The sequence below is a fragment of the Lipophrys pholis genome (genome assembly GCF_963383615.2).
Source record: "Lipophrys pholis genome assembly, chromosome: 22".
NCBI classification, from domain to species: Eukaryota; Metazoa; Chordata; class Actinopteri; order Blenniiformes; family Blenniidae; genus Lipophrys; species Lipophrys pholis.
Window position 1 is genome coordinate 9,523,170 of NC_137644.1, and position 10,360 is coordinate 9,533,529.

The 10,360-nt window shown below is 39.5% G+C and overlaps 1 protein-coding gene across 2 annotated transcripts; it reads right to left on the reverse strand.

The window, feature by feature from the left end:
- Window positions 1–4,575: 4,575 nt before the first annotated feature.
- On the reverse strand, window positions 4,576–9,892 carry LOC308126983 (uncharacterized protein). Of its 2 annotated transcripts, none has more exons than XM_080491709.1 (5): window positions 9,581–9,892; window positions 6,411–6,473; window positions 5,649–5,807; window positions 5,498–5,563; window positions 4,576–5,132 (listed from the first exon to the last, which is right to left on the reverse strand). In XM_080491709.1, exons 1-5 carry the CDS (start codon window positions 9,827–9,829, stop codon window positions 5,040–5,042), a joined length of 630 nt encoding a protein of 209 aa, XP_080347835.1. In that variant the 5' UTR covers window positions 9,830–9,892; the 3' UTR covers window positions 4,576–5,039. The 2 variants fall into 2 exon arrangements, with proteins under 2 accessions (XP_080347835.1, XP_080347836.1); XM_080491710.1 differs by having other exon boundaries at window positions 5,649–5,789; window positions 9,581–9,834.
- Window positions 9,893–10,360: the final 468 nt, after the last annotated feature.

The window sequence follows — 10,360 nt, forward strand, 5'->3', positions numbered from 1 at the left end:
ACAAAATATTTCTTCCCAAAGCCGAACCACACAGTTTCAGGGGGTTTGATAATAAAAAATAAAAAAAAGTGACTTTTGTGGTTAAAGTTCAAGTATCCACACGATGTACGTGATGACGAAGCATTCCCTGGCCAGAACTGCTCATCGGTAGTAGAAAACTCGTTGGTGGGCGGGAGAGGAAATATCGCTGGAAGGTGAAGGCGTCGCAGTGAAAAGGAGAAAATGTTACCTCAGCATTAAAAGACCGTGAGTACCATCACTTCCAGGGATTCCCCGATCCATGATTCAGTTTTCAATATGAATCACGCAAGATTTGATATTTCAATTTAAAAAAAATAAAAATTTGCACGATTCCCAGGTGTCACTCTAATGCGACGCTTTCTGATGACTCAGCAGTTTAATTTTAGTTACACTCGGCAACGCAGGGAAATAGTCTCTCTGTCCATTGTTCCAGACGGAAGCGTCTCCTGAATTACGTTTGTGACACATCATCAGCAGTTTGAAATAAAATGGAATAAATACTCAAACACAGTTTTTTGGGGGGGGGGGTTTTTGCATATTTTTTGAGTTTTTTGAGCATACAAATTGAGTCCTTAAGGAAAAGTAGATAGGAAAGGAGATAGGAGGGACTATTCGGAGGCACCCTAAAAAGCTGCTGATAAGACAGGGAGGGAAACAGTCATCAGGGACGACCAGAGCGGTGGAAAAACAATGTGGATAGATCGAACCAGCAGATGGCGGTAATGCAACGTTATGGATGCAAACTTTTGTTAGAATGTGCTTTGAGTTTGTTTTGTTTTTTTTCAGTTTTGCCATTTTTATCCAAATTGACTGGCTGTGTAGTGAAAGAACCTGAGAAAGTTTGTAAAACAAGTAACAAAAATCTGATCAGCCTGATTTATCACGTTGGCTGATAAAGATCTGATATTTCCACATATGAATGAGGCCTTTATATAATCTGAAAGTATCTGAATGTATGTGTCTTTTTCCTGCTCATATCGTCCACAGGCAGATCTGATCTGAAGAGCAACAAGTCAGAATTGGGTCACATGACACGGACAGTGTAAAATGCAGCCACGGTCACAAAACTGATAGGATATGAGAATTGGGTCACATTTTGCTGAAATATTGTCACAAGTGAAGGGAGGATTGAAAAAGCAGATGGCGAGTCAAGCGCTCAATTTTTTTTTTTTAAATAACAGGGAACATGGCAACACAAATACAGAGGAGGAACAAACCAGCAAGACACGCAGCAGGAGTCTGATATAGAGCGCTGACACCAGGTGGAGACAATCACTCGGACGCAGGTGAAACACATCAAGGCAGGGAGCAGCAATCAGACAGGAGGAGGCCAAGTCAAGGAGTCTGAGGCCACGTTTACACATAGCTATTTAGAGAAATCGATCAAGCCGCCTCTACGTTTTCAAAAAGAACATTATTCACACCAGATTGTTTAAAAAAAATTTAAAATTTAAAATTAATTTACACAAACCTACATAACAGCCTCAATAAGAGCTGTTATGAGCATGCCAAACCTGTGGGTGGCAGTGTAACGAGAAGCATAAAGCCATGCTCGCTGATCAGAATCCTGGAAAATAAAAAACAGAACAACAACAAGGAATGGAACAAATGACTTCCTGGTCCTTTCAGAGAAAATGCTCCAAAGGTTGGTTGTTTGGAGAAATCCAGAAGTGGAACTCTTCCTAAATGTGGCGTTAGAATGCAAAACAAGTAAAATATGAGAAAATAACAGTAACTGTAAACACAGGTTGCACACACGTGATGCTGATGACGTTTCGTCTAAAGATTGAAAAGAAAAATGTGGTATTGTGATCAAAAAGATATGTAAACTCAGGATATTTAGAGATGTAGAACTGTGAGTCATCAGCGTATTTTATGATATTTACTGATAACATAGGAGCCAATGATTAATGGGGTTTCTTTTCCCCTCTGATAAAATGTCTAGTTTTGATTTGAATTTTTATTTTCTGCTGCTGATCTTTTAATGTGTTGATTAAACTTTTCGGTTACAAGTTCAAAAAAAAAAAAAAAAGTTTTCTGGTGATATGTTTGTCTTAACTTAATTTTGGTGATTAAATCAGAGCATGAAGATGAAGGTTTTCATTCCGTTTACTTTGTCTTTTTCTTTCTTATGAAACTTTGTTTGAGGAGATCTCCACATTAAATTCACATTCATGTGAGACGCTGCATCAACTGGTTATGTAACTAAAACACCAAAAGCTTGTGCCAGCTTGGTTAAACTCAACCACACACCAACGGCTGGCTTTCTAGGTAAATGTGACCTAAGTGGGATTTCCTGGTTGTGTGCCACTTGAGAAAACGGCAATAATTTGTGTGTTTTCCAGGAACTTCAACACAAAGTCATGTTATATTTCTTTTTGATTCAACTTTCCCTCAAAACACTGAAGGTTATTTATCGCTTGATGAACTCATTTGGGAAAAATTGATTACTGTGACTGAAATATCAGTGAAAGCTGTAGTACAAACAGGTTCATTTTATATATAGAAAGGTGAGTCATCGGTATATCGTGGTATATCTAAATTATATGCTCAAAGGGGTGACGTTTTTTTTCTTTTTTTTTTTCCATGATAATGTTTTATTCTGGTCACAATTTACCCATCAGGCCTATATTCCATTAGATACGTTATGGCTACGCCACGCCAGGCTTTCTGAACCGCCTCCATTCTGCTCAATGGGTGTTATTCCACTGAGTACTTTACATAGTCACATTGTAAAATCAGTAAAAATAGAAATGTTCTATTTGTCCATGTATATATTTACCGATCAACTCATCAAGAAAACTGCTTGAGCAGCATCACTTGTGCCAGTGTAACAATCATAACCACACTCTGCCCCTTGGCTTTCCTGCTAAGCGACACCTAACTGGAATTAACTGCTCGTCTCAAAATAATACAACACTCATTGTTTGCAAGGTTTCCTAGAAACCCCGACCTTAAGAAGTGTGTGTGTGTGTGTGTGTGTGTGTGTGTGTGTGTGTGTGTTGTTTTTTTTTCTTTTTAATCCTGTGGCTCAACTGTCAGCAACACAAACACACACCACATCCTTTAGAGTGAGGTGGAGGGTTGATTTTCCCACCCGCAAGTACGCTCTGATTGGAAAGTGACAACTCGGCCCGATGGTGCGGACTGAACCCCGCCGCCGCTTTGGGTTTGCAAAGTGTCTGTTCGGGCTCCTGCAGGGCGATTTGAACAATCTTACAAGTTCGCAGCTCGCCGCGCCATGCAGCACGCAGTCGACTAAACTTTCATGACGCTTTCTGTTTGCAGATTGAACGATGAAATCGCGAGCCGGATCGCAGCCCACGACAACGCGGGCCGACCTGGTGATAACATCGCGGCGCCATGACGAGGCCCATAGGTGGCACTTACAACGCTGCCACAAGATATGCACCAAACACAGAGAAGAAGACGCGGCGAAAACGGGACAAATTGTCAACGGAAAGCAGAGAGAACGGCCGTAAATAAGTCTTGCAAGTCATGTTAAAACTCATTTTAGTCAGGGGACAACGTGTGTTTCAGTTTTTCTTGGTAACGTGTCGAACAGGGGAGCGGCTCCATGACACTTCCAGAAAGTTCTATGTAAATAAACATTTTGCTTTCTTTTTTATTTCATGTGCCTGTGCCAAACTGTTTTTCCAATCTCCTGGCTAAAGAAGGCAAAACAGCTGGAATAACTCAAAATGGATCAAATCATTAAAACTACTCAAAGAAGAAAAAACGAGAAAAAACTGCTAAAATTATAAAAAAAAATCACGATCTAAAACGGTTCTAATCTTTAGGAAATGCACATCTAAAATAATCAAAATGGATGAAGTTGCAAAAATACCTGGAAAAAAAACCAAAAACAAAACGTGAGGTAAAATTTATTTAAATTACACCTATTAAATCTTTGTTCTGTGGCTCCAGACACATTTTATTTGGTGGTAAATCCACAAAACATCTCTAGAAGGTTGCAGAGCCCTGGTAGTGAGGCCATTTAAACGATTATCGTAAGTAGAAATTGTGAAATTTAGCCACTTTTTGCTGCAAGAGATTACAAGGTTGGAGGTAAAAGTGTCTGTCTTTACTGACATAAATGTCTTTAAAGAGTGAGGCAGTGCGAGTGGAAGCAGGTGCTGACTCAGCAGCACGCAGAAGGAGTTCAGGGTTGTGTCACTGGTGGAGGCGGCGAGCTCTCGGTGGCTTTCTAACGTCTTCGCAGCGGAGTTTCCACCGGCAGGTTGCAGGAGACGCCGCCGTGACTCAGTTTCACTTCACGCAGAACCGTTTGACCTTTTTCATCCATCGAAACTTCGCCTCAAGCCTTCCCATGTGTTTTCTTTTAACCTGAGTTTTTGTCTGCGTTATGTGGAGTCGATAAAACACAAGATAAGGTGGAGACATTGAGGTTTGATCACTGGCAGATTGAAAGAAAAGAGCAACATCGCTCCAAGAAAGGAACGCGGTGTGTTGTAGTACCGGGTGTTGACCGCCAGATGGAGGCAAAGCTCAGATCTTGCGTTTTCCTTCAAAGAACGAATTCCAGGCAGGAGTGAAAAAGACAAACTGGTTTATTTCAAGCAGAATTCACATAAATAGAAAAAAATATAAGAAATAGCTTCCTTCATACATTCAAATTTCAAGTAGTTTCTGATAGTAAATGAAAATAAATATTTCATCAAAAATAAATAAATCCACCAGACATGTATTTAAAATAATTACTATTTAGAAGCGTACGCAGCTGAGTGACATTCATCATTTTTAGACCCACTTCTGTGAAACTCTTTTTCAACATAATTAAAAATAGTTTTAAGTTGTTGTTTATATGATGTTTTAGGTGGGATTTCAAATCAATTTAAACACCCGTGGAACATTTTAGACTGAATTGGAAAAATAATCCAACAATGAAATTATTGTCACAAAGTACAATTAGTTCCCTTTTACATCATGTTTAAAAATATATAGTTTTTATACAAAAAATATATTTCTTCAATGATGATGATGATGATGATGAAGCTCTACAGCGTGTGGTGCTGTGCCAGCTCGTCGATCCAGCGGAGGATGAAGGTGAACTCTCCCACGGCCTTCAGTGCTCGTTCATCTCTGTTCCTCTGCACAGTCATTACACAGAGTATCAGTACACAGAGCATCAGTATACAGAGCATCAGTACACAGTCATTACACAGAGTATCAGTACACAGAGTATAAGTACACAATCGTTATGCAGAGTATCGGTACACCGAGTATCAGTACACAATCATTATGCAGAGTATCAGTACACCGAGTATCAGTACACAATCATTATGCAGAGTATCAGTACACAAAGTATCAGTTCATAATGCTATAATTAGCATTAAAAGCCACTGCAGCATCAGGAGCATTAACAGCAGTACCAGTAGAAGCAGCAGGAGTAGCAGTGAAGCAGCAGCATTAGAAGTATTTGTAGTACTTGTAGTCTTACAGTATAGTAGTTTACCTTTTTAATTTTTCGCTCTAGTTTCATGATGATTTTGAAGTAATCAGAGGGTTTGGATGAAGCAACCTGAAACACAAAGTACTCGATTGATGTCTAGTGTGTGTTCTCTCTGTTGTGTATCATTACAGTTGTGTATTTGTTGTGTACTCACACAGTGCTGCAGTGTGTGTTGCAGGCGGTACATCAGGTTGTTGTAATGGAGGGGGAGGAGCTTCTGGACGGCCGCCCTGTTGAACACGCTCCTCTGGTAAACGTCAATCAACTCCCTCAGCTCCAGCCAGCCAATCACACGCTGAGGAGTCACACACACCTGTTTACATTGTGTCAAAAGGAATCACTAAGTAACGAGTTAGGCAAATAGTTACATCAGTTAGTGGAGGAAGATGCTCTATTATCTGGATGTTAGGAGGAAGATGCTCTATAATCTGGATGTTAGTGGAGGAAGATGTTCAATAATCTGGATGTTAGGAGGAAGATGCTCTATAATATGGAAGTTAGGAGGACGATGCTCTATAATCTCGATGTTAGTGGAGGAAGATGCTCTATAATCTGGATGTTAGGAGGAAGATGCTCTGTAATCTTGATGTTAGGGGAGGAAGATGCTCTATAATCTGGATGTTAGGAGGAAGATGCTCTGTAATCTGGATGTTAGGGGAGGAAGATGCTCTATAATCTGGATGTTAGGGGAGGAAGATGCTCTATAATCTGGATGTTAGTGGAGGAAGATGCTCTATAATCTGGATGTTAGGAGGAAGATGCTCTGTAATCTGGATGTTAGGGGAGGAAGATGCTCTATAATCTGGATGTTAGTGGAGGAAGATGCTCTATAATCTGGATGTTAGGAGGAGGATGCTCTATAATCCGGATGTTAGTGGAGGAAGAAGCTCTATAATCTGGATATAATCTCACTGACCTGTGCACATTTGGTGCAGAACTTGGGGAGAAGTCGGTGTCGTCTGGAGTATTTTTCTTCTGTCTGCAAATCAAAACATGACATTATATTCTAAGTAAAGAGATTAGAGCAGTTGTCTGATCCGTTACTATTTCACTAAAGTAGCATTAGCATTAGCCTGAATTCAAAGTAACTGCGATTAGCAGTAGCAGATTTAAATAGCAGTTAGCTTCTCTTTCTAAGACCCGCCAAGGAAAAACGTTACCTAACAAAATTAACTCGTTACTCCCCACTGCTGGTATCCACTGAGAGTAGTAACTGTAATCCATTACTAGTTTGAGTGACCCGTATTCGTGATCATGTCTGTGTTATCTGACTTGAGTGTGAGAGTGAAACATGTTTTCAGGGTTTTGGTGATTTGGTTTCGTTCTCGGTTCGACGCTTTGATCTGGTTTCAGCAGATAACTGAAGAGAGAAAAAAATTTAATTAAAAAAAAACCGTGTCATATTGTGTTGTGAAAAGTATTACCAAGTAAGACCAACAATTACAAAATATTATTATTGTTTTCGTAAATACAGCGAGAATCCACCTGATGAGCATTAACAGTCTTAGTCATCACTGGTTAGCTCAGTTAACATTTGCGAGCTCAATATATTATATATCTATTTATATTTATCTATATTTATCTATATTTATTAATATATCGCTTTTTCATCGTGTAATTCTCCCAGATTGTCACACCAATGAAGGTGGAAGCGACCACGCAGGGCCCTCAGCCCATCGGTCCATGGGAGCAGTTTTTTAGGGTTTAATCTCGACTACGATATGTGGACATTGGAATCGAACCGGCAAACCTTTGGATTGGGAGATGACCGCTCTACCAACATCCCACAATGGAACCGATGTCGTACCATTATAGGTTGCCCAGTCTGCATCATTGACCTAACTCGGTCCCATCTAGATGAAGGAACACCGTCTTCTTGCCTGAGAAAGCTAAATATAACGCCGTGCCACAGCAGGGAGATTTAATCTAAGACGTGTGGGACTCCTCCTCTCCGGGAGGTTGGAACGTTGCTGCCATCTGCTGGCCACTTCTGGGACTCAAGCTTCACAATAGATCCACCTACTGAAATTCCTGGTTGAGTTCACTGACTGGATGAATTAGATACAGCCGTCTTTTAAACTTTTTTTTCTTTTTCTCTAATCCCACAGACCAGATTAAACCCTCCGATTTCCATGTTTTCACCACTTTTAAGACGTACAATTCCTCGGTGAACTCTCGTGGGGAAACAACAAACCTAGAGACACGTTATGATGTCATCAGCAGAGAAAATACCAGTGGTCCCAGACCGGCACTGTGCGGTACACCAACCTGTCACGCTTTGATTTCAACCAATAACAATTGATTAAGTGAACAATCAATTGTCATCTGTTAGAGGTGGTAAAGTAAAGTATTACATGTGAAATGATATCGTGTACTAGTGAAGCTAATGAGATCAAAATGATTAAAATGATCAATTGATCAGCGTATATCATCATTTGTGATCCCGATTAAAAAAGTGAACACTAGTTATTGACGCCTAAAATGAATCAATACACTGATCAATAAATGCATTTGTTCAAAAGTTTACGTTGATGTTTTTTTGTATTGATTGTCAGACTGATGACTAATTGTTACAGGTTTAGTTAACCTGGGTCAGATAATTGATCAGTTACTGATTTTAAAAGCCTCCCTCTCAACTTATTAGAGAATATTTTTATTATTTTAAATTATTATAAAGATGTAAATATGGTCAAATGAGTACTAGTTATATTCAACTTGGGTCAGCTCAATTAACCCGAAAAAATTCATCAGAAAATTGATTACTACAGATAATTATCAACTATTTCATTGGTTACCAGCCAGATCAGTACTAGTCATATTTCATTTTACAGGTCAGTTATTGATCTGATCAGCAGGTGATTGAGTATTTATGGATATTTATTATCTTAAAAGTACTCTTCCGATTACCAGGAAAATTGATTAATAGTAACATTTTATGATAGTAAACGATCAATCAGCTTGATCAGTATTAGTTATTGGTGATCAATGTCAGTTAACAGGTCAGCGGTGGATCTTGCAAGCTACTTATTGATGACTTTTTAAAACAGAATAATTTATTCGTATAGATAACATTTAACAACCAAGAGCTCACCCAAACTCTGAAGGTAGTGAGTGGATTACCAGCCTGATCAGTACTAGTTATCATTATGTCCATCAGGTCTGTTAGTCAGGTTACACACAGTTTATTGATTATTTATTGAACTTATAAGTGTATTTGTCATATTATATAGAAATCTTAGCAATTATTACATCTGAAGATAGTTAACAGATAATCGACCTGATCTGTACTAGTTATCAATAACTACAATCAGTTGGTTAACGTTCTTACTGTGATCAGAGCAGCTGATCATTTAGATTAACTGAAAAATGTATTGAAGTAAATGTGGGTTAAATGTAGTAACCTGATAACAGGCCCAACTCAGAACTACTTATTGATAACCTGGGTCGGTAAACTGGTCAGTTATGGATTCTAAAAGCAGTTAATTGATGAGTTAGTATACTTTCTTTTTGATTAAAGGCAAATTGATGATAATATTAATCACATAATTGATTGTTATGGATGAAATTACTATCACTAACCACTAATTATAATGTAGTTAGTTGGTCAGTTATCGAGCTTATCAGCATTATTATTATTATAGTAGTTTTTATATATAAAAAACTTAACAGATTATAATTATAAAATGACAAATGATTGATTTTAGAGTAATAAAGTATATCGGTACTAGTTATAGATAACGGGTCAGTTGTGGCGTTTACCAGCCATTTAATGATGAGGATTTTTTCATATAAACATACTAATATTATTAATTTCAGAACGGATCAATTAAGATGATTATCAATGTTCATCAGCAGTAAACAGAGTATTAGTTGTAACTCAGTTAACGGGTGAGTTATAGACCTAACCTGCAGCTTACTAATAATTTATTGCACTGATAAATCAGATTAATGACACAGTTGACTATTATAAATGTGTTAACAGGTACTAGCAGTAAACTCTGGTACCATTCTAAATAGTACTAACTAGCTCTAACGAGTACTAACTAGTAATAACTAGTACTAACTGATTACATTTTTGAGTCTCACCGGCAGTTTGTGGAGGAGCAGTTTGGTTCGGCTCCACAGGTCTCTGATCAGCCCGCTGGGAATCTCCTGCTGGCAGGAGGACGCCGTCACCGTGGCAACACTACCTCCTCCTCCTCCTCCTCCTCCTCCTCCTCCTCCTCCTCCTCCTCCTCCTCCTCCTCCTCCTCCACCTCCTCCTCTTCCTCCGCCCGGCAGCACAAGGAGGCCGAGGAGGAGCAGAGGCAGAGTCCTGATCTGGAGGAGAGACATGATGAAGTGCTGCAGGTTGTCTGCTCTCTGCTGCTCTTATACCTCCACCTCTTCCTCTCTTCTGCTCCTCTTCCTCCTTTCTTCTTGTCCTCCTCCCTCCTCCCTCCTGTTTCAGGTATTTCCTCACGTTGCTGCGTCACGTCTGCAACTTCCCCCACTGCTGTCACCTCCTCCTCGCCGCATTCCTCCTCTTTTCTTTCCTCTCGGCTCTCCTGCCTCCTCCTCCTCTTCTCTCTTTCTATTTGTTCCCCTCTTCTGCTGCATTCACTGCTCTGTTCATCTCTTCCTTTTTCATCTTTCACCTCTTTGTCTCCTTCTCTGTCAATCCTTTTGCACACTTTCATCTTTTCATTCTTGTTTTCACCTGCTGTTGACTCTCCCTCTCTTTTTCCACCTGCTCCCCTCTTTCTCTCCTCCTTTCCAGCTTTTCTTTCTGAACGCGTCTCCTCTTGCTTTCCATCTTACTTGCCTCATTTTATCCTGGTTTTCTTTATTTTCTCTTCCTCTTGTTTCTCCTTCTTCCCGTCTTTT